Source organism: Sus scrofa, chromosome 8 (assembly GCF_000003025.6).
Source record: "Sus scrofa isolate TJ Tabasco breed Duroc chromosome 8, Sscrofa11.1, whole genome shotgun sequence".
NCBI classification, from domain to species: domain Eukaryota; kingdom Metazoa; phylum Chordata; class Mammalia; order Artiodactyla; family Suidae; genus Sus; species Sus scrofa.
The window spans coordinates 118,981,507-119,007,729 of NC_010450.4; the positions used below are offsets into that span (position 1 = coordinate 118,981,507).

At 35.3% G+C, this 26,223-nt stretch overlaps 1 protein-coding gene across 1 annotated transcript in view; it reads right to left on the bottom strand.

Moving 5' to 3' along the window:
• BANK1 (B-cell scaffold protein with ankyrin repeats 1) overlaps window positions 1-26,223 on the bottom strand; it is a 300,622-nt gene that overhangs the window by 167,155 nt on the left and 107,244 nt on the right. The window contains 2 exon segments of the mRNA XM_021101719.1: window positions 5,446-5,642; window positions 16,180-16,285. Of these exon segments, the coding sequence (XP_020957378.1) occupies window positions 5,446-5,642; window positions 16,180-16,285 (303 nt within the window).

A 26,223-nucleotide genomic window follows, 5' to 3' on the forward strand; every position in this document is an offset into this window, starting at 1 on the left:
GCTGTGGCTGTGGCATAGGCCAGCAGCTACAGCTCCAATTGGACCCCTAGCCTGGGATCCTCCATGTGCCATGGGTGTGGTCTTAAAAAGACAAAAAACAAAAAACAAAAAAAAAGAACTATGAGGAAATAATATTTATTTCTGATCTTGGATAAACTTATCCAAATAGCATTTTAAAAAAAATTTCCTTAGGATAAGAGTGTTTACTACTATTATTCAATAAGCATTTATTATCTACAACCTGGAAGACATTTTGCTAGATGCTATGGGGAATATGGAATAAACAGAGCATAAGACTTGCCTCCAGGAACTGAAAACTTAATATAATCAACACTGATTGATTAATTCATTCAACACTTAAGTAGTGAACCCATAGTGTTTATGTAAAACTGTGTTAGATACTAAGGATACTGTGGCAAAAGGGATGAAACTGTCCTTTCCCTCATGGCATTCATAATCTATTGGAGAGACAGACATGAAAAACACACACATAAATAAAAATAAATAACCATTCACTAGTACTTACTTTGAAGTAGAAAAAGCCCCACAGAATAATGGGTCCTCAGAAACTAATTAGCAGAAGAATAACACAATTACAGGTAAATTTTACTGAGTGCTTACTATTTGTTGGGCATTCTCACATACGTTTTACATGTATTTGTATTTACTTATCATCATATTGGTACCAAAAAAGGTGTTTATCCCCATTTACAGATGAGAAAACTGAAGCACAGAGAAATTAAGTGATTTATTCAGAGTACATGGCTGGAAAGAGCAGAGCCATTATTTAGACCCAGGTACGTGATTCCAGAGCACATGCTCTGAGTCTCTAGCACATAATATTCCTAGATTAGGCCAAGATTTCTGATGGAGATTAAATGTATACAGTGAAGGTACACACCTACTGCTTCCTTCTATGAAAGTTTCCTGTTGTAGGTGAAGTTTAAACTGAGATTTGGGCATGATTGAGAGATCAGGATATTTCATTTAGGAGGAAGGGGCTCTCAGTAAAGGGAATATCTTGAAATAACAAAATGAAGGATGGACAAATGGACTTTGGAGGCCAAGGTATGGAGTTAAAGATGAGGCTAAAATAGTAAGCTGGGCTACACTCTGGTGGGTCCTCAGTACACAGCCTGATATGAGACGGTTTGATGCCACAAAGACTGAGAAGACCTCTTCAGGGGCTTTTTGAGCACAGTCAGTCAAAAGAGATAATGAAGGTACAAACCAAGGGAGCCACAGAGAGAATGAAAGAGAAGGAACACATGTGATCAATGGTGTGTAAGCAGAACTGCTAAGATACAGTAACTAAATTGATGGTGTGGAGCAGGACAGTGTGAGAGAGAGGAATGCTATGAGGATGGGATCAGGGTTAAGGCAGATATATTTTAGCTGCATGACTCTGGGCAGAGTACTTGATCTATAAATATATTTCCTCCCCTGAAAAAAATGGGAAGTAGTGTATGCATTTGCGGCTTTCTAATTAGGAGGTGAAAATGACTTTCAAATTTAGGCCAAGTCACTATTGCAGATAATTATGCCATTAGCCAGGATAACGGAAGATGATTATTTGGGTATGCTGAGTTCTAGAGGTCTGTAACATATCCATGTGGACACATTCAGCTTGTAAACCACAACTGGAACCTTAAGTCAGGAGGAAGGTCTACAGCCGATTTGTAAATCCTAAGAGAAGACTGTAGAAAGAACTTCAGCTGATGGGGTAAGAGAAGGACGTCACAGAGGGTCAGCGGGGATTAAGGAAGAGGGCAGGATCGGGAAACCAAGGACAAAGGTTGAGCCAAAGGACCTCTGAGAGGAATCCAATGGATCCGATCTATGGGATCCATTGTTCATGGCTTTGACAGAGCAGCTTCAGTAGTGGCCTGCATGCGAACTTGGAATGCTAGGAGGAAAGCAATAAGTGAAATGAAGAAGCATTCTTTCAGTTAATTATGGAACTGAAAAAGAGATCAAAGAGAAAGCAGAGTTGTTGGGAGTGTGTGCATGTGAGTGTATGTGTTTGAACATGTTTGTTCAGGAAAGAGTCAGTATAATGGGAAAGATGAATGACGTAGGAGAAAAACAGAGTATGATTGATGGTGAGGTCTCAAATTGATATGAATAACAATAAATCAAAAGAAATAAGGTGAATGCAATATCATTCGTTGTGGACTTACTACATATTTATTGTATTCACATTTATGTCATCAAGTCCTAAAAACACCTAAAAAGAATTATGTTTCCTATTTACAGATAAACGGAAGCTGAGAGGAAAAAAAAGAAGATGCCCAAGGATGCAAATGTGGTATTTGATGAAGTGAGGAATCAAATCCACCCTGGCTCAATCCCAAGACCCTATGACTAGGAGAAAAACAAAAATTTGACAAAGAAGACGAAGGAGTTAAGGGAGTTTAACAGGATGTTTTAAACTACAGAGTTAGGGCATCAAAACTGGGTTTGAGGACTTGGGGAAGAGTAAAATTCTACAATGCACCATTGTGGTGCATTTAATGGGATTTTAGAAAGAGACTGCTAAGTAGCTCCAAAAGCATAACTGAGACATGAATTTGTAATGCATGCAGTCAAGTGCAGTTATATGACTTGTTCCAGTTCCTTCAGTTCTAACAGAACATCAATATTGAACAAAGGCCAGAATTCTAAAATTCATTGTAGGCTGGCTGGCCTATTAAAAATAAATGCTGAAGATAGCAGTTGGGTTATTTCTCTATGAATATTCTAAACCTAAACTTTAAAAAAATCCGGAATATAGAAAGAATATGAACAACAATTATTTTAAAACATGGTATCCAGTTAAGGATACTATTGATAAGGGAGATCCATCAAGTCCTTAAATTTGATACTCTCCTCCTGTTCACCAATGAGCAAATACAAGCCGAGCACCTCCTGTGTCCCTGACAGTGGGAGGGGAAGGGAGCCACTGCCCATTATCAGCTTCTAGATGCATAAGAAAGAAAAACTATGTAAACTAAGCAGGCTATGCTGCCGTTTGAACAGAATTAGTATGTACTAATATATACTAAATTAAATGGAATAATCCACTGTAGAATAAAAGGATATAAAGTAATAAATGGGCATCTGACAGAGAAATATATATTTCTCTAGTACAGAAGTATGGTCAATTGGTGGATTATAAGCCTCAAACTGAAAGATCTCTATTCCTTTCAAGAATTCCTCAAAAAACAGTTCATGGGAAATTTGAATGCACATGTGACAAAATCCTAGATTTATCAGAAAACGATTATAACATTAAAGCTATGTAAATATTATTAAAGAAATATTAAAGTATTTTGAAAACATAAGTAGACTGCACATTTTTTTCCCTATTAAGTTTAGATATGGGAGTTCCCATCATGGCTCAGTGGCTAAAGAATCCGACTGGGAACCATGAGGTTGTGGGTTCGATCCCTGGCCTTGCTCAGTGGGTTAAGGATCCGGCATTGCTGTGAGCTATGGTGTAGGCCGCATACGTGGCTCGGACCCCGAGTTGCTGTGGCTCTGGTGTAGGCCGGTGGCTACAGCTCCGATTAGACCCCTAGACTGGGAACCTCCATATGCCACAGGAGCAGCCCAAGAAAATGGCAAAAAGACCAAAAAAAAAAAAAAAAAAAGTTTAGATATGCCCTTAAAAAGACCTAGCTACTATAATTTATAGTATAAAATCTCAACATGTGTTTATCTGACATACTTTAACCTAGCAGATAAAACTATTAGATTTACTTTAAATAAACCTTATCCCTAGAAGAATAATTAGAAGAAGAAATCAATAGAAAACATCCCTTTCCATGTGTGTCACAACCTAATAGTCATGTTCCTATTTCCTTAACCTCACATTTACCAAAAAAACTTTGGTAGTTTGCAAAATTACTGTACCTAAAATTATCCATAGCTACAAAGTACCCTTATAAAGCTTCTGTCCTGTGAAATAGCTATAGTTACTTCCTTAATGATAATAGAGCATTTGCAAAATAATTGATCTATACTATCCTACTAAATGGCAAAGTCTACTACAGACATCTGGGGAAAATGTAACAGTTCACAAAGACAGAGTATACATAAAATAATTTAACACATTTCACAGAATAATGGTCAAGCATAACTCTGAAAAATTAGAATGCAGTCACTATGAAAGAGTAAATAGTCACCTAAAGACAATGATACCAATCAACTTGTAGCAGTGCTATTATTGCAGGAGCAAAGGTATAAATATTCAGAGGATGTGAGAGAGAAAAAACAGTCACTATCCAAAACCTTTCCAGGAAGAGAAATTATGCTTATTCTTATTTGAAGGGCATGAATAAAAAATAATTAGTTTATTCATCTTATTACAAAACTTAATTTCTGTATGTATTTTAAATATAAGCCAAAGATATCCTATTGTAATTCCAGATAGTGGATAGTATCCATGCTCTTCTGATAGCTATTTGCCATCAAATAGCTATCAGAAGAGTTAGACTGGTTGTCATTTTGCTCTCTGAAGGTCAGAAATACCGATGGTTTTAGAACTCCAATATCACATCAACTTAATCTAATAGTCGTAATACATGATGAGAAGCATTTCAATATTCTCTATTAACTGTTCATTGGCAATAAAATTATTTATATTTTGAGAATCTAAGGACAAGTTCTTATATATTCACCAGCATAATAATTGCCTATTATATATTCCTAAGAGCTGTCAGAAGTATAATTCACTTTCTTGAGCTAAATGGGCATATATTTGTTACAAACAGAAAATAATTGCTTTTCTAAAGTTGATTATAGAAACACAAAGCGTGTTTTATGTACCAAAGTGGTATATCCTCCTTCAAAACCTTCCCTTCGTCGCATTCTCACAAAACCAATATCCTTGAAAGGGTGTTTTGAAATTTGGGGCTTCAACCTACACAATGAGGTAGGGGATTTAACAGACATAGAAAAAGAATCACATACTAGAAATGATTTTAAGCAACATGAGTTAGTTTTTTATTGGGTAGACCTTTTGAATGATGATCAAAATGTATTCCTTTAACCTAATAAATATTTGCCTCATTTCATGTGCCTGAGAGCGTCTTACTTAGATGTGTGAGCAAGAGACAAAAGGTAATAAGTGTTCATTTCCTTTGTACCATCTCCCTTCCATTACTGAACAGACTATTTAGAAGCCAAAAGACCAGACAAGTTACCAAAAGGGCTATTTAGGGGTGGAATTGGAGTCAGAGCTGGTTTATGGCAACATTAAAAACAAATTGACTAATCATGCAAAATGATTAAGATAATGAATGACTCAGGACAAACATGTACTACAAACTAGATGGAGAGTAGTATCATTTTCAAAAGACTATGATATACACACAAGCGCGCACACACACATACAAACCCTCCCCACACACACTAATTTTACAAAAAAGTTTTAGAGATAAAATGGAAGAAAAAAAAACTTACGGAAAACTCCTCAAAGATTTTCTTGAGTTCTTCATGACCGTGCCTTTCAGCAATATGTGCTGGATCTGAACCCTCCAAGTTTTTTATCTTAGATGCCCAGTTTGCTCCTGAACATTGAAGCAAATGAATAGCCAAGTTCTTTAAGCCAAATTTCGCTGCACAGTGGAGAAGAGTTGGAAGTTCTTTGAAATAAGTATCTATAAACATAACAGGATAATTTTTATCATATCTGGAACCCCATAAGAAAAAGTCAACCACCATCTATTCCTAAAAGTAATTACCTCAAAGCAGAGCAGTGTGATTTTAGTGTGATTTTGCACATGAGAAACCATCACTGGTTTGAGCAATGTAGAGTCTCCTCTTTTCTATTCCTTATCTTAAAACAAATATAAATTAATATTCTCACTAGCATTAGTACCTCCCCTTACTAGTGGAGTAACTTTTACTTAGAAAGGCACATCAATTTCCTAAAGGCAAAACAAAAACATTACATTGTAACAATTCCTTTTCAATGTACTTTAACACTAAATAACCAAGCAATAAATAATACGTAAATTCATCTATAAAACTTTTTTGTGTTTTCTAATGCCATGCCTAGTTTGCTTCCTTTTGAAGTTGAAATGACCATGAAATTCCTAGAAGGGTTATGTTAGATTTCTATGTGAAATTTTTCACAAGTAACTGCAATAGGAAAATACCGGCAGTGCTTTTATAAAAATCTTTAGTATGGCATTATTTTGTTCTTTTTTATGGCTGAGTAGGAATCTAATATATGGCACAAATGAACATTTCCACAGAAAAGAAAATCATGGACATGGAGAACAGACTTGGGTTGCCAAGGGGGAGGGAAAGGGAATGGGATGGACTGGGAATTTGGGGTTAATAGATGCAAACTATTGTCTTTAGAATGGATAAGCAATGAGATCCTGCTGTATAGCACTGGGAACTATATCTAGTCACTTATGATGGAACATGATAATGTGAGAAAAAAAGTAGAAAACTGACAGAACACTGTAAACCAGTTACTATGGAAAAAATAAAAATCATCGTAAATGAAAAAAAAAAAGAACGTATATATGTATGTGTGACTGGGTCACCTTGCAGTACAGTAGAAAATTGACAGAACACTGTAAACCAGCTATAATGCAAAAAATAAAAATCATTATAAAAAATAAAAAATAAAAATCTTTAGTATGGAAATTTCCATCAGGATTTTATAGGTTTCACATCAATGTTTTGGAGTTTGAATTTTATAAGTACATATTAGCTATCAGAAGATATATGTTAATTATGTATAACTACAAAATGATGAATGTAAACTGCTATCCCAATGATAACACACACACACACACACACACACTTCCCAATTAGTGATGGTTTGCTATTTTTCTACAGTTTCATATTTAACTAGAAAAATTGCATTATGAAAATTACACACCAGCTTACTTTAATAGTAAGCTATTACTTTAATAGTAAGCTGGTGTGTAATTAGTAAGGTATTATCAGAAGCAAGCAATGTGAAGACATAGCAAGAGAAACAAAAGCATCAAAGAAAAAGTCAATTATCTTCCAGCAAAATTCTGAAACAATAAAAACAGCCATCTCATAATGTTTTGGAAGCCTGTGAATCTGGCCTCATTTTCCTCTTTGCTATTTGGTAGACCAGAAAAAAAAGGAAAAGAGAGGAGAATTAAACCTTGAGTTTTCAATTCACTTGGGTGTTTCAGGGCTGAATAAATTATTTAGTTTGTTCGTTTGTATGTTTTAACAGGAAACAGAACAAAACAAAAGCCCTGAGGATGTGTTAAGAACTTAGAGGAAGGAAATATTTTATCCTTCAAAGAGTGTTGAACTAAATGGCTGTAGGTAAACCTATGATTCTGCTTAAATCATAGATGCGCTGGTCTCTTCCTACAGGGTATGCAGTAGGTAAAATGCTATGAAGTATTTTATTAAGATCAGCTTATAAAAGTTGAAACTGTTCAAAGTAGGTAACAAGTTTCAAATAAAACTAATGTATTTTCTTAGAAAGGAATTAAGATACAATTTTCTATTTATTTTTATTTAAATGCATCATAAAAGAATTTTCTGCTGTAATTAAACAAACCAAAGTTAATAAAGGAAAGTATTTGCAAGATAATGTCAGATTTTTACATGCCCTTGGTCATCTTTCTCTGCCATAACATACAATACACAAAATCATCACCTGTCAATTAACACATGCATCCCCACCCCAATCCCCTACCACAGTTACTTTTAAGATTTTCTCTCTAGCTCTGATTTTCAGGAATTTAACTATGGTATGTATAAGTGTGGTATTTTGTACATATTCTGCTAGGGGCGTTGCAGGGCTTATTGAATCTGTGCATTAATGTTGTTCATCAACTTTGGATCATTCTCAGGCTTTATTCCTTCAAATATTTTTCTGCCTCATTCTCCCACATCTTTACCCAGAGAATTCAATAACACATATGTAATACTATCCTACAGAGCTTAGATCAAGACTGAGTCAAATTAATAAGTAGGTGAGCTAAGTTCTTTTTTTAAAGCTTTAAAATCTGGGTTTTTCCTTTCTCTTTCAGTTTGAATAATTTACTTTGACTGTTTTCAAGTTCACTGATTCTTTTCTAATGATGTTTCTACACTGAAGTCTATCTAATACTTAAAAATTTTTCTGATATTGCATATTTCCAGAATTTCCTTTTGTTTTTATTATAATTTCCACTTCCCTGATGAAATTTCCATCTTTTTATGCACATTGCATAACTTCTACATCAGATTCTGTAACATATTTATCATAGTTATTTTAATTCCTATCTAACCATTTCAACATCTAGAGCATTTCTGTGTCTGCTTCTATTAACTACCTCTTTTCTTGACTTTGGATCATCGTTTATTCTTTCTTCATGTTTCCTATAATCTTATATTGCATACTAAGGATTATGCTAAAGGACTGAAGTAAATAATACCCCAGAGTAAGGCATAAACTTTCTTCAGACAACTACACTCAGGAGCTGATTCAATTAATCTGTAGCTGAGTGAGCTTGGTTATTTTTGCAGTTTTATTTAGATTTAGGTAGCCCCCCTCTCAAATATTTTAAGGGCAGAATCATAAGTTTCTTTAGCACTGCTTGGGATCTGAGTTTTAGAGAGACTCAAGAAATCTGTGTTGCTCTACAGACTAGCTGCCAGCTTTTTGGTCACTGGGCAGTTCTTTTTTCTCTCCAGTCTTGCCTCTAGAATTTTTCACATCGGAATCTCTCTCTCAGATTTTGTAAGGCTTCTGCCTACACTCAATTAAGGAAGATTCCTTACTATCCTAATAGCTTAGAGGTATTGTTTTCCCACTTTTATGCTGCTCTGTATTTAGAATCTGTCTGCTGATGCTTTCCATATGGTAACAGTTTTGATGTGATTTGTCTCAGCAACGCTGTCCCTCTCCTATTTTTCAGGAGCTACTAGATGGTCTTCAGGGATTTTAAGGATCTTTCTCTATCTTACTGCCTTCTTTCAGCCATTGGTATACTGGGTCTGTGCACTTATGACAGCCTACCAAAGAGAGTTGGTGGGTGATACACACCCACTCCATAATGAGGCTCTTTGGGATTTTTATCCATCACACTAGCCAAAGTATAGTGATTCAGAGTTTGCTAAATGCTCAGCTGGTTTCTCTTTCCTCTTCATCTACAGTGAGCTCTTATCTTTTTGTTCCGCAAAGGATGAAGGAATTCATGAGTTTCTCCTTTTTAGTGAAGGACTTGCCCCTTTCTGGAATTTAGTTTCTTTAGGTTTCCTTTGTCATTCATTTGCTGCTGCATTTAAAAGAGATTGTCATTTTGAAGACCATCTTGCTTGCTCTATTGTTACAAGGACAAAAATAGCCTCTTATGATGCTATACATCTTAATCAGAAGTACTACAAATCCTATAGACCATTTAGTTATTTTTCTTAAACTGTCCTGTGAACAGTTAATCTTACCTTTCAGATTAAAACAATAGATTCCTTAAGAAGACATTAAAAATTTTTTTTGGAGTGTGCTAATCTGCAGCATATATCTGTTTCATTTCACGGCAATTTTCATTTAACTAATCAAAATTTGTTGTATTTGTGTTTATTGTCAAGGTATAACTGAAGAAGCCGTAACTCACACTAATGTATGGCCAATTGGCTTTCAACTTCTTTTCCGGACAAAATAAATTTCAGTTTTCAGTTGTTACAGCCAATGTCTGTCAAATGGTAATTTTAGGGAAACAGAATTAAATGCCTGGAAGGGGAATTTTTCAAAGAAAATCCAATCTCATTAGTTTTTGCAAATAAAAATAAATAGAGGAGCTGGCACATAGTAAAGAAATCAAGTCACATATTTGTTTGGACTGAGCCATTTCTAACAGTTCAAGATAATCCATATAAAATATAGCCAATAATAAGATTGAAGTTATCAAACCAAAGCTTTCAAAAGATTAAGCAAGCTCAGTAGAATTAAAAAAAAAAATGGGCCTATAAATAAAACGGGAATAATGGGAATATTCTCAGAATATAAACTTTAAAATTTCTTAAATAAGATGAGGAAGCGCATGACCATATAATCCACTGTTCTCTTAAGTCACTATCTGGAACAGTAAATCTTTATTCACCCAATTTACGATGACCAGGAGGCCATTTTAGAATAAAACAATGAAGCAGCAACAAAGAGAAGATAAAAAGTCAGGAAATCTGCATTCTAATCCCCACTCAGCCACTAAATCTATGGTGCTTAAGAAAGTTCCTTCATTTCCCTGGACCTCAGTTTCTTCAATTATGAAAGTATAAATTTGGGGTCAGAACTGGAGGACTTAGGGTATTCTTCCAGGCTGGGGACCATGCCACAGATGGTTTTAGGGTAAATTTCCCTGGATGCTAATCAGATACCGATTAAAAGCGTAAGATACCTCTCGCAGAGATATCTGTGAAGGTTGAAGAAAGGTAATGATTTTCATTTATATCATCATAGGATTTGGAGTCTGATGAAACGTTAGTATTTCTGTGGATCACTAAGACAGAGCATTGCTGCATTTATGACTCTATTACCAGTGACAGAAGGAGCAAATACGTAACACATGAGGTGTCACTCTTCCATCCTGTTAAAATGGTAGACATATAATCCCATTTAGAATTTCAAGCAACCAAATATACTGCCAAGATTATTGCATTTCTAAAATCTTGATAATGTAAATTAAACACACAAAGTAAATAATGGTCCTTTAAAGCCCTTCAGGCAGTTTGCTATCTCTCATATTACAAAAAATATGAGTGGGAAGTACATGTTAACTTCAATTTTGTATTCACCTCATAAACTGTTACAGTTACATTCTTGTTATTAAAATATTCTCTTAATATTAAATAGAAAAACTAAAAGTTGTGTTCATTCTGTATGTCCCTTATTAACTGTCTTAAGAAAGTTCATATTATTCATTTTTTTCTAATATTTTAGTTAAAATGGTTAAATCCCTAATCTATGATTATATTCAAATGAATATATATTATATTCAAATGAATTGATTTCATCTTAATAAATAAAGCTCAAGATAACAAATTTTATTATCTTGAACCCTAAAATTCTAAAACAATATTTATTTTGAGAGGCAATATTTTGTGTAGCTATTGCTTAAACATAAAGGCTTTAGAATCATATCATATGGACGAAATCCTAATTTTAGCATTTACAAATAATGTAATTTGGACAATCTATTTGAATTTTCTGCATCTCAACTTTCTCAACCATTAAATGAAGATAATAACATCTATTCAATCAGATATTAGACATAGGCCGAATAAATTCTTCAATATAAATAAATACAGTTGGTCCTCATTATTCATGAATTTCGTATTTGCAACTTTGCTGACTAATAAAAATTTATTTGTGCCCCCCCAAATCAAATTTTACGGAACTTTTGTAGTCATTTGTGGATATGGGCAGAGTAGTGAAAAATGTGAATCAACCAAAGTGCACATTCCCAGCTGAGGTCAAGCAAGATGACACTTGGCCTTATTTCAGCTCTCATATTGTAAAGAAATGTCCTTTTTTGGGGTCTATGTAGAGACACATTTTTCTGTATTTGTTGGTGATTTAGTTGTTATAAAAATGGCCTGCTGGCATAGTGCTGAAGTGCCATCTGGTGCTCCTAAACACAGTTAAGGCTTGATACATACACTTCATGGAGAGAAGATATGTGTCCACTAGGCTTCATTCAGGCATCAATAATAATGTCATTGGTGGTGAGTTCAATGTTAATACATTGAAATATATATTAAATAATGTGTCTTTCAATAGAAATATGGTTCATTATTGATCAGTTGACCAAAAACATGTGACCAGAGGCTCATAGGAACCTAACCCTGGATTTCTCCTAGGAGCCATGGTTCAGTATTCTCTTATTCAGTGAGTTTACAGAACATCACTGCTGTGAATAATGAGATTCAGCTGCACTTTAAAGCAATGCAGAGGCTCCTTTATGGAAATGGAGTTCAGAATTGGTTTCCCATGGTAACATGGCTACGCATTTTCAAAAGTATGATGACTCTTTTCTTTTTTCCACACAGTTAGGGAGCCCAGAGTACAATCCTGTGGACAGCCTCTCAGGATGAGGCTGGAAAAGGCATGGGGCTGAAGGAAGGAGGTATTAGCTTAAAACCACGATTTCTAAGGCATTTTCTCTGGCTGTTTCTGTGTTCAGGGTCTACCAAGATCAGTTAAATCCAAACTGGGCGTGGTTAGAGCCCATGCTGGCCATCACCCTGGAGGTAGAAAGAACAGTCCTAGGACTTTGAATCTGTGTTGTTTTTTCTCCCACTTGACGGGCTCAGGCAAAACAATAGAAAACATCTAGGATTAAAGTCAATCTTTTCTCTGTTCTTCTCAGATAATATAAATTCCTTAAAGTGCCTATACATCTCTTTAATTTAGGTGAAAATTCTGTATTTTGTTGTAACTAGACTAATATTTTTGAGTTTTATAAAACTATAAATAGAGAGTTCTGGGAGATGGATCTTCTGGTATGTAAATTATCTGACAGATGAATTGACAAGAAACATGAGAAATGCATGGAGCATATGTAACCTTGAATCCAGAAAGAGTTCATTACTCATGGGATATCCCAATAGATAGAATCTGCCATAATATTAGCATCAGTAGTCATGAGGGGAGGAGAAACAAGAAATGGGAAAGAAGGAAGAGATGGGAAGGAAATGAGATAGGTAACAAATGGAGGTGAGAAGCAGCGATTTTAGGCCCTTCGTGTCAGGATGAGGAATAGCAGAGCAGCAGAACCTGTGAAGGTTGGTGTCATGCAGTCTGGTCCCAGAAAAGGAGTATTTGAAGACACAGTGTGAAACACCTTCTAATCCAGGGCTTTAGGCCAAGAGTAGTCAGGGAGAAATAAGGCAACATGCAGAACAAGCCTGAAGCAGGTAATGATGCCACAAGGAATAGCCTGGAAGCTTGAAGTCCATGTCTGGAGATAATGTGTGGAAGCAAAGAAACACGTGCATTTCTTATTAGTAGTTCTTAAAATTAAGTCTCATAGCATTTTAATAGGTTGTTCACAATCCATTTAGACAAGGATGAGTGGGGCTGTTCCATGATTAACCAGTCCAGCTAAGCTATGGCTAACCTTTAGTTAAAACAAGAAATCTCAAGAAATGTCATTCATATCCATGTGTAAATTTAAAAATAGATTTTGAAAACTACTCATTTTGTCTTCTGATTCTTAACAGCAAAGGAACGAAGAACCTAGAAAGAAGCCAGAAAAGAGCCTAGAAATACCCAGGAAACCTGGAAGCCAGAAGGGCTGGGTTGGGATCAGATGGTTGGTTATCCACCAGGAGGCCATACCTTACACATAGAAAGCAACCCACTGTCCTTTGTATGGATCTCATACATGGAAATCCAAGAAATGTGTACTACCAAGGAGTGAATCAACATATCTGGCAAAGATGCTTGATTTCATTAGTAAGGAGTATTTGGCATTTTGGAGGACTTCTTATAGTCTTGGGAACCTGATTTATTCTTTAAAAATATTAAACAATTTTGATAGTAAAAGTAAAATAAGGCAGGAAAAAAATTCTGGGAATTTTTTTGTGCAATAAATGACCTGGGTAGATCTTAAGATGCCTTTGGACCAGAATATAAGTGGAATATGAGAATGATTAGGAAAGCAACTAAGTGTAGGATGGTTGGAAAGAAAGGTGAAACATGTTAGAGAAACATGCTTGGAGGCTTTCTTAGGAAGAAGGAGAAATAACTTATGGTCTGAACTAGAGTCATGGTAGTGAAAATGGGTAAGAAAGGAGAGAGATGTCATATTTCAAAATAAAACTCAATAGGGCTTGATGATTGACTGTACAGGCTCTGAAGGAAAGAGTTGCATTTAAGATAACAATTCAGATTTTTAACTACAAAGTTACACAGTAGAAGATATGTGCACCTTTGAGAACCACTGCTCTACAGCCTTGATACTCAGTGAAAGGTCTGAGGACCAGCAGCATCAGCTTTACCCAGAACCTTGTTTAAAAAGTAGAAGCTTAACTGTTCCCCAACCGTACTGAATAAGATCCACATTGGCAGGGGCTCTGATTTAACCTACCAGAATTCTTTTTCTATAAAAATAAAGGACCAAATATATCCCATCATTTCTAACTGTAAAATTAATATCCTACAACCTACTTAAGACACTGAGGAGCACTTTAAAACCTACCTGGAATTCCTATAAAATGAGAAATTAAAGTCATTCTCACTTTTTCTCCAATTCCACAATTCTCATTCCACAAACCTATACAAATATGGTGCTGAGGAATTTGTGAACATTGTGTCATAATTCCATCTTCATACCTTTGCATATACTTTCTATTCCTTAGGATTCTGGTTTCCTTTCTCTTTTTTCATTGAGATATATTTAAGAAATAGGTAAAATCCTACCTCCTTTAGGAAGCAGGTCCTGAAAAATAATATAGCTTTTCTCAAAAATTCTTTTACCAATATAATCAATTCCACGAACCTCAGCATATTGTTTCTTTCTATTACTATGTATATTATCTTGGTTCCCCAGTTAAATGATGAGTGTCTTAAGTGAGGAATCATGTCATGTTCCTTCTCTATCTCCAATCTAATGTCTAACTTTTATAAATGAATTGTTTATTGTTAAAATGTGTATGGGAAATAAAAATAAATTTTCACTATTCTTACAAGATTACTTATTCGAAACTAGCCTATCACTGACCTTTACCTGTAATTAACCTCACTGTACATAATGCAGATACTCATACATCTAGGTGAATCAAAACCGATAGTGTCTTAAGGGTCTTATTCTTTTCTTCCCACTTCCCTCAGGCCTGCCAGCCTGATGATAAAACTGCTTCAAAAAGCAGAAAACTCTACAGACAAAAACCTCTGCTCCTTAGTCCTACATTATGCCTGTAGAAGACCTCTCATATTCTTTACCTTCATGCCTGTTTTACTCACCATTATACCTTGATCACATTGTTTGGTACATATTGATCATATAAGGTCATATAATTGGATTATATAATTGGTCATATAATTGGATTATAAAAAGTGTATCAACCAACTATGTAAGAACAAACAATATAGAAAATATGCTACTGAGCTCATGATAACATTCAGAGGTATAATTTTTCTTGTAGTACCTCCTATATTGCTTTACATATACTACATATATAAAATACAAATAATATGATGCAGATAATATGTGGTTGTTGTAGTAAACACAGATTAAGTAAATGAAAAAATGTAATCCCTGAAATTGCACAACACAAAGATAACAGTCATAACAGGTGCTATCTGTCCAGACTATCAATTTATACACACACATACAAACACTCACACATACATACTCTTAGGAGTTCTCTGGTGGTGCAATGGCTTAAGAATCTGGCATTATAACTGTAACAGCTTGGATTGCTGCTGTGGCTCAGGTTCAATCCCTGGCCCAGGAACTTCCACATGCTGTGGGCATGGCCAAAATAAATAAATAGACAAACATAACGCTCTTAAACATATGTATTGTTTTAAATAGAGGATCACACTACCTATTGCTATATACCCTGCTTTTATTCAATTAAGTATATATCAAAGCCTCACTCCAGCCATCAAATCAATTTTTAATAAAATTTGTTTATGATGGTTGCATTAACAGATATACCAAAATTTATTTGATCATTTACCTACCTTTGGAGGATTAAGTTATTTCCATTCTTGGTAATTATACATAATGCTATGATGAAAAATTTTCATCATACATCATCCAAACATTTCCTTAGAATAAAAATCATCTCTTGGAGTTCCCATCGTGGTTAACGAATCTGACTAGGAACCATGAGGTTGAGGGTTCGATCCCTGGACTTGCTCAGTGGGTTAAGGATCCAGCATTGCTGTGGTGTAGCTTGTAGACATGGCTCGGATCCTGCGTTACTGTGGCTCTGGCGTAGGTTGGCAGCTACAGCTCCGATTACGCCCCTAGCCTGGGAACCTCCATATGCGGCGGAAAGCGGCCTTAGAAAAAGCAAAAAGACAAAACAAAAACAAAACAAAACAAAACAAAAATCATCTCTCACTAGGGATGGGAATTGTCTAAAATATTCCATCAGCAATGCAATATTCTCTGCTATAATATTTATTAAATAGTTACATATAGTGAAATGTGACATAGAGAATAATTGATGTAGTTGGAAAATACTCACATTCCTTTTGAGGGTGGATTTCAGTTTGGAATGGTCGGAATTCATAATGTGGTATCTCATGTTTGAATGTGGATGTGAGAATATCATCAAGTCCATCAATGTCATTCTGTTTTCAAATAAAAGGGAAATTTTTTTCTTAGTTCAATTATTTACATAGGAACTCAGTGCAATAAATAAAAATTATTGACTGTAGTAAATACTGGGTAATCTTTAATAATACTTATACCTTTTTAAAAAGAATAATATAACACATTAGGCACTTGCCTAAAGCTAGTTATTAGAATAATAGAAATATGAATACAAGAATAAGTTTTTGCTTTTGGATGAGTTAATTCACTTATATACTCAGTAATTTTAGAAAAGCTTGCAGTAGGTCAATGATAAAACTGAAGTTTTTTTTAATAAAAAATTCTGTTAAAATATATGTGAAAACATTTTAATAAATGAAATAAAACTATGAGTTTGATTCTTCAACTGAAGAGTTAGAAATGGAATAATCTTAAAATAGAATATTTCATTTCTGTGTCAAAGCAAGGGAGAATGTTCATCTTGGCCTACTTTTTTTCCCCTTCAGATATAGAGTTACCATAGATCAACTTTATTTTCCTAATCTGAGTATTTTGGAATGAGCCATGCAGAACCCACGTGTTCTACTACAATGACAAACTATTGCAAAGGCCATCATTCTTTTAAACTGTGTTTTGTGAAGCCATGGCTGGGACCAAATTGACTTGAGGCATAGGTGATTATAGCTGAGGAAGTGGGCCAGTCAACAAAGCCATGGTGTCGAGAGAGAGGTTTGCGAAACAAAAGTATCTAATCAAGACTTTTGAAATGATTTCTAAATAAAATTAGACATGTTGCCAATACTCAGTCACAGAAATTAAATTACCCGATTGAAAAAAATATTACTCTATTTTTTCACTTTTCAATAATCTGGGTGCCTGAAGTAATAAAGTGATTCAAGCCTTTCTGGATTTTCTAAAAGTCCTACTTAGAAGTACAGAGAAAGCTATATAACTATAAATATATTAAAATCCATTGAGTTAAAAAAAAAAGTACAGAGAAAGGATGAAAGTCCTTTTCTCAACTTATAGTTATGGAATGCAAAGCAAAACCCAACATTAATTGACTTAATGCCATGAACTATGTGAAGTGCTCAGCTCTGGATCATAGAAAGAGAAAGAAAGAAAGAAAGAAAGAAAGAAAGAAAGAAAGAAAGAAAGAAAGAAAGAAAGGGAGGGAGGAAGGAAGGAAGGAAGGAAGGAAGGGAAAGAAAGAGAGAAAGAAAAGAAAAAGAGGGAGAGATGTGACAAGTTTTGTCATCAAGAACAAGAAATTAAGGGTTGGAATTCCCTTGTAGGACAGCAGGTAAGGATCTGGCATTGTCACTCCAGTGGCTCAGGTCTCCATTGTAGCATGGGTTCAATCCCTGTCCTGGGAACTTGGCGTGCCACAGGTGTTAGAAAAAAGGAAAAAAAAAAAAAAGAAAGAAATTCAAGTTCATGCGATTGTATATGGGCAACAAATTGAGTTCTAGGTACTTCATACAAAGTCTCTATGGGTCAGACACAGTGCAGGCAAAACAGGAGGTGACTCAATTCCACAGAAGAAATGGCTAGGAAAGGCTTCATGAGAAGATGACCTAAGTTGAGACTGCTATGCACACAGGAGCTCTGGACTAAAGTCACAAGTTGCACATAGTCAGGGAGATGTCATGGCCTGGTTAAGGACTTCAGGAGTTTCCACAGACTGCAGAAGAATGAGAGAGAAGAGAGGGGACCTTGCACATCTGACCAAAAGTTTTTAATTCATCCTGTAAGCAATAAGGAGTTGTTTAAGGTTTAAAATACCTAACATGGATATGTTTATTATGGAGATTAAATTAAGCTTATTTAAATATCAGCATAACTATGACTGTTTATATGCTTGAATACTGATATTGAGTGGGACCTATTCTATAAAGTTGTGAAACTTTATATGAGTAATTATCACTCAGTCTCTTCAGGAAGTCTTTGATAGGAACAGGGAAAAACATTACTGACAATATATTTGCATATTCTTTATGCTAAAGCTCGAAAAGAATATGTTTTAGCTATAGGCCTTGACAAAGAAATTAAAAAATTACCAAAACCCTAACATCAGTTTGTAAATTTTCTTGAAAATTTGTATCAAAAGTCAAGAGAGTTCTGCATAGGCTATTATCTAGTCATTGGCATTTTTGCATAAAGAGAGAACTTACTATTTCTTTGCCAAAGTATATAAGATTTAATGACTAGAGATTAGTTTGTCATAGAGGTAATACACTTGTGTATAAATTAGGCATAAGATGACTTCTGGGATTTCTTCAGTTCTGAAATTCTGAGACATAGAGAATTCAAAAACAGCATGAATTCCCAGGAAGAATCTGAGAAGTAAAATTTCTCATAAAGAGGTACTATGATGCTTTAATATGAGAAATGCTACATTTCATATCATTGAATTTTTAAAATGAATTAACAGTGTTTTTAGGGTTAGAACAGAAACTACACTATGTAGAAAAGAACTCATTTCATTAAGAAAGAATGAAGATACCTTTAAATATTCTAGCTTATGATTACTAGTTGAATCACTTCTGTTTTCAATTTCATAAGCATGTTACTAGTATTATTCTCACATATAAATAAATGGTATAGAACACAAAACAAAGATGTGAAAAATCACAGAAATGGGTACTAAAAATTATCCCCAAAGAATTTCTCTCCCAAGGATATCCTAACTAGAAAAATCCGATTTGAGTTTTATGCTTCTTTTTAAATTTCAAGAATAAAAACAAGCATCATTTCTAAAGATTAGCATTGAAATTCAAAAATGCCATTGATTTTCCTCTCCTTTAAATAAAGTGTGCAATCCTAAGAATACTTGGTGCAACTGGTAGAAAGATTAAAATGGAGTAGTTTAATATTTGTTCAGAAAAATTTACAACCAATTTCAGATGTTAGTTATTAATGAGCAACTTGTTATAAAAATAAGAGCAGGATAAAATAATAAAATTATACTGATAATAGTGTTTGATTTTAGGAAAAATCAAATATATACAAATAATATAACCATATATACATATGCATGTACGTGAAGATCTATATCAATCAAGAATATTGGAAAAGAAAGCAGAAAAAACTAAGGTATCAAATACACATAAGTCTAATTACAAAATAATGAAGTAAATATATGACTTTTTCCAAGAGAATTTTTTTAGCGCCCTGGATGGACTGTGGAATTGATGAATGTTACTTGAAAAAGTAATTTGCATATATATTTATAGACCACAATTTTAATTAAATATGAAGATGTTATATACATATATACTTATTTATGATAAAAAACTACTATAAAGAGTATTTCTTCCTAAAAGAGAAAAAAATACATAAAATATCTATTTTAAAAGATTTGTAATTATGAACTTCTATTTCTCGGAGATGGAGTAGTTATACTTCCTCCTTTTCTTCTCTTTAAATACAACTAGTATATTGAGATTTTAATATAAAATCATTTACTATACCAAGAACCAGAAAGATCTCTTCCCTGAATGAAAAAAGTCAATCAATAAACGCCAACACCAGATGAGAAAAATTTTATAATTAATCAGACTTTTAAACAGCCATAAGAAAAATGCTTCAATCAGCAACTACAATATTCTTGAAATAAATAAAAAGTAAAAGCTTCAGAAAGGAAAATGAAGGTATAAAAAACAACCAATTAGAAATTTTTGAACTGAAAAATACAATAATCAAAATAGAACCTCAGTGCATGGGCTCAACAGCAGAATGGAAAGGACAGAGGAAAGAATCAGTTACCTTAAAAATAGAACAATAAAAAAATGCTCAATTCATACAACAGAGAGAAAATAGACTAAAAATATAAATGGAATGTGAGGTGCCTGTGAAATTATAACAAAAGATTTAACATTCATGTAATTAGAGTCCCAGAGGAGAGGGGAAAGTGGATATGGATGAAAAAATACAGAGAAATAATGAATGAAAAATCCTGAACTGAGCAAAAGGCAAACCTATGGATTCAAGAAACTGAGCAAACCACAAACAGGTTAATAAACCCAATGAATTCCATGCCAAGAGACATTATAATTATGCTTCTGTAAATTAAAGACAAAAATGTTTGAAATAAGTAGGAGAAAAATGAAACCTTAAAAAATAATTAGAAACACAGTCATAACCAAAGGTACCATTCTCAGATGAAGGAAAACAGGAAATTTGTCACCCCCAGATGCACCCTAAAAGAATGAGGAAGTTCAGCCTGTGGGTCAGTGGTTAACGAACCCAACTCGAACTCATGAGGATTCGAGTCCCATCCCTGGCCTCGCTTAGTGGGTTGAGTATCTGGCATTACTGTGAACTGTGTTGTAGGGTAGGTCGCAGACATGGCTTGGATTCTGCATTGCTGTGGCTGTAGTGTAGCCTTGCAGCTCTGATTCAACCCCCGGCCTGGGAACTTCCATATGACTCTGCTGCATGTGCTGCCCTAAAAAACAAACAAACAAATAAATAAATAAAAGAATGAATAAACAAGCTCCTTAAACAGTAAGGGTATGACAAAAGAAAGAATAATGGAACTGGGATAAGGAAAAAAGAACACAGTAAGGTAAAAAATGCAGGTAAATACAATAGGCTTTCCTTCTCTTGAGTTTTCTAAGTTACGTTTGATGGCTAAAGCAAAAGTTACAGTACCTTCTAATGTGATTCTAAATGTATGTAGATGGAATATCTAAGGCAATTTATATAAATGGGGGGATGAGTAGAGGAAAGGAAAAATTTTTAAGTTTTATTGGAGTATAGTTAATTTACAAGGCTGTGATAATTTCTGTCATACAACAAAGCGACCCAGACATACACATACACATATCCAGTCTCTCTCAGATTCTTTTCCCACATAGATAATAGCATATTGGATAGAGTTCTCTGTGCTATACAGCAGGTCCACACTGGCCAAGAGTTCCATATATCTCAGTGTGCATATGTCAATCCCTAAAACCCAGTCTCTCTCTTTTCTTTTCTTTTCTTTTTTTTTTTTTTTGGTCTTTTTTTGCCATTTTCTCGCGGCATATGGAGGTTCCCAGGCTAGGGGTTAAATCAGAGCTGTAGCCACCGGCCTACGCCAGAGCCACAGCAACGCAGGATCCAAGCCTTTTCTGCAACCTACACCACAGCTCACGGCAACGCCAGATTGTTAACCCACTGAGCAAGGCCAGGGATCGAACCCGCAACCTCATGGTTCCTAGTCAGATTCGTTAACCACTGCGCCACGATGGGAACTCCAAACCCAGTCTCTCTTTAAATCTTCTATTTTTTTGTTCAGTTTTTCTTCTAATTTATCAATCCTTGCGTCCAGTTTTTTCCCCCAGGATTATCTTTACTATCATTTTTCTAAAGTCTTTTTCTTGGAGGCTGCTAATGTCCATTTCATTTAGTTGTTTTTCTGGAGTTTTCTCCAGTTCCCTCATCTGGCTTATATTTCTCTGCCTTTTCATTTTGTATAGGCTTTCGTCTGTTCTCCCTTTTGTGGGCTAGAAGGTTATAGCCTCTTTTGCTTCTGGTGTCTGTCCCCTTGTGGGGGAAGTTGATACAAGGGCTTATTACAGGATTTCTGATGGGAGGGACTAGTGCCTACCAACTGGTAGGTGGAGCTAAGTCTTGTCCCTCCAGTGGGTGGGGCTTTGTCTCTGGGTGTGATTAGGGGCAGCAGTGTGCCTAAAAGGACTTTAGGCAGTCTCTTTGCTGATGGGTGGGGCTGTGTTCCCACTCTGTTTGTTGGTTACCCTGGGGCTTCTCAGCCCTGATGGGTAGTTGTCAGATTTTTCCAAAATGGTAGCCTCCAGGGGAGCTCATGATGATGAATATTCCCAGGACCTCTGTCTGTAATGCTCTGCCCCCACAAGGAGCCACAGTTGCCCCCTGCTTTCCTAGGATTCCCTCCAAGACCCACAGGTAGGTCTGACCCAGGCTCTCCTGGAGTCCCTGCTTTGCCCTGGGATCCAGTACACATGGAATCCCATCTGTGTCCTCCAAGAGTAGAGTCTCTGTTTCCCCCAGTCCTGTGGAGCTCCTGCACACACATACCCACATTGGCCTTTAATGCCAAATGCTCTGGGGGCTCCTTCTCCCAATGTCAGGCCCCCAGGCTGGGGAACCTGATGTGTAGTTCAGAACTCTCACTCCTGTGGGAGAGCCTCTATGATATAGTTATTTTCCAGTCTGTGTGTCACCTACCCGGCAGGTATGGGATTGTATCATGAAAGCACCCCTCCTACCATCTCAATGTGGCTTCTTTGTTCTTGTGTGTAGGATATCTTTTTTGGTAGTTTCTAGTCTATTTTATTGATGGTTGTTCAGTGGTTAGTTGTAATTTTGGTATTTTCATGAGAGAAAATGAGTTTAAGTCCTTATACTCCATCATCTTGTACCAATCTCTGAGATGTGAGATTTCAATACTTCACTCAAGTGATCCATTATGAACATAAAGAACCACTAAAAGAGATATACAAAGTGATGCACTCAAAATACCAGAGATATATCAAAGTAGAAATATTTTTAAAAAGTTTAAGTAAGATACAAGAAGATGATAAAAATAAATAAATGAAAAGTAGAGAGGAAACAAAAAACAAAACAAAAAAATAAAATGGCAGATGAAAGCCTTAACATACTAATGATTATGTTAAATGTAAATAGTCTAAACACATCAATAAAAGACAGAGATTGGTAAACATCCACCATGTTTTGGTGGATGAAAAACACGATCTAAGGAGTTTCCACCAAGGCTCAGCAGGTTAAGAACCCAACTAGTATCCATGAGTATGCAGGTTTGACCCCTGGCCTCACTCAGTGGGTTAAGGATTCACGTTGCCATGAGCTGTGCTACAGGTTGCACACGCTCAGATCTGGCATTTCTGTGGCTGTGGCATAGGCCAGCAGCTGCAGCTTTGATTTGACCCCTACCCCAGAAACTTCCATATGCCACAGGTATAGCCCTAAAAAGAAAAAAAAAAAAAGATCTAATTATTTGCTCTCTTTAAGAAACTTACTTCAAATCAGCAATATGGACAGATAAAAGTAAAAGATAATAAATATATTATGGAACCATTACAAAGGAAAGTATGAGTAGCTTACATTAATTTTAGATAAAGCAGACATTGGAACAAAGAAGATTACCAAAAAGAGAAAGAGACATTATATAATGATAAAAGGATCAATCCATTAAGACATAATAATCCGAAATGCATATGCACCAAAGCTGCAAAATTTTTCAGGTAAAAACTGACAGAACTGATAAGAGAAATAGACAAATTTATAATTACAGTTAACACATAGATACCTCTTTCAAAAACTGATATAACAAGTGGACAGAAAATCAACAAGAATGTAGAAAAAACTCAACACACCATGATGCAATGATCTTACCAATAAGAAACTAAGCAATTTTTTAGAACATTCTATTCAACAAAAGCAGAATATATATATTCTCTCCAAGTGCCTATGAAACAGAAACGATGACAGACCATATCTGGATTATAAATAAATGTCAACAAATTTTGGGAAAGTCTCAAAATATTTAGAAAGCAAACAACACACTTCTAAATAACCCTGAAATGAGGAATAAACCTCTGTTTACAAAACAGAAACAGGAGTTCCTGTCATGGCTCTGTGGTTAACGAATCCGACTAGGAAACATGAGGTTGCAGGTTCGATCCCTGGCCTCACTCAGTGGGTTGAGGATCCGGCATTGCTCTGAGCTGTGGTGTAGGTCGCAGACATGGCTCAGATCCTGTGGTGCTGTGGCTCTGGTGTAGGCTGGTGGCTACAGCTCTGATTCGACCCCTAGCCTGGGAACCTCCATATGCCACGGAGCGGCCAAAGAAATAGCAAAAAAGACAAAACAAGCAAACAAACAAACAAACAAAACAGAAACAAACTTAAGGACTTCAAAAGCAAACTTATGGTTACCCAAGGGGAAAAGTTGGGGGGAAGGGATAAATTGGGAATTGAGGACTGACATATACACACTACTATATATAGAATAGATAGGTAGCAAGGACCTACTGTATAGATAACACAGGGAATTCCGCACAAGTTTCTGTAGTAACCTAGATGGGAAGAGAATCTGAAAAAGAGTGGATGTGTATATGTGTATGGCTGAATCGCTTTGCTGTACACCTGAAACTAACACAACATTGCAAATCAATAATACTCCAATAAAAATTTTAAAAATACAAAGCAGAAAAAAGAAGAGATTCATTACACAAAGCTGAATTCCTTGAGAGGAATACCCATTCCCACAGTAGCATTCCTTCAAAGTTTGATTGACCTTTCTTGAATGAGAGGTGTGAACATTTTTTGCAGATGATAATAGCACTGAGAGATTGTCCTTAAAAGGATTTTAGGGTATTGTAATGTAAGAAGCTTGAAGATAACTTCAGGCACATGGAGTGATGTGAAAGGGTGTACCTTGTAGGCGTCGGGATCAATGTATACAATGAAATAGACTCAAAGAATTTCAAGTAGTAATACCAACTACCACATATTAAGCACTTCAAATGTGCTAGGTTTTATATAATTTATCACTAATGTTTATAACATTCCTGAATGGTAGTTTTTTTTAATGCCTATTCTTATATATGTTGTAATCATGATACAAAAAAAAAAAAAATCAGTTAACCCCAAATTGCAGAGCTCATAAGTAGTATAATAAGGATTTTAACTTCACATTCTAAACACACTGCATTTCATACTTTATTCTAGTCCTGGAGGGAAAAATAAAATCTGAAACAGTATTTAGAAAAATAAAGAATAAATTATGGTCCTGTGGTTTCTAAATGGACACTATAGTGTCCACACCCATGTTTACCCAAAACATCATATTCATGTTTAACCAAAAGAGGGAAGAGGTGGGCGTACAGGGAGGGGAAAGATGGGAAGGTGGCTACCGCCAGTCAGATCTATAGTTTTCTTTTTGTAAGCAGAAAAGCAAAAGCTCTCTAGAGCTTAGTCTCATTGTCTAAAACTGAGCATCTCTACCTGCATGGGTGGTTCAAAATGTGAGAATCTGGCTTTCCCAGCTTCTACAATAGAAGTAGGCAGGAAAAGGGTTTTTCAGTATTGCTGTTGGGTGAAGAAACTTTGTAAGGCTGGCCACAGAATATGAAGTTAATTCTTTCAAATCTGGTAGAGAGAAAGAATCTTGATTGACAAGAGAAGTGATTTCCGTGAAATAACCATAGGAGGGTTGTACATGTTCCTAAAGGAGACAAAATCCATTAAACAGCTGCAGCATTTTCCTCTGTACCTTTAGGTATCTAAAAGGCAAGCCAATGACTGAGCTAAAAACATCTCGTTTTTCTTACTATAATAAATTGTTATGCTTATTTAAGTTTCACTAGTAAAAGGAAAAAAAGTCACTTCATTTGTTCCATTGTTCATAATGTGTGCTGTGAAACCAAGCCAAAACAGCCATTTAAAGGAGAATTTGATGCATAGTTTACATAATATATCTTAAACAAAACTTTCTCCTACAGCTTATAAAGAGAATGATAGGTCAAAGAGCAGAGCAAATACTTCTTAGGGTTATAAAAAGCCTTTACTTTTTCACTTTATGAGTATTCAAGCAGTTAATGTAAAAGAATAATCTAAATACATAATTGGCCTAAGATGTAATTGCTATTTTGGTTGAATTAATTTTTCTAAGTTTTGAATGGCTCAGTTTTCAGAATCTCAACACGTTCGTGATTACATATGCAAAAATAAATATAAGAATATAAAACAATGCAATTTAACATTTCCTTCAAATATCTTATATTTATTATTGATTAGGTATTCATATAGTTGTAGAATCTCTTTAAATAACTTAAAAGCAATTATAGTAATAAAATAGGTTTTGAGATCTGAGTAACCTATGTTGACATGTTGGCTTGAGGACTCATCAGCTGTGGACCTTAACGACACTTACCTGACAGAATTATTTAGAAGTGTAAATGAGTCAATATGAAAAATCTCTAGT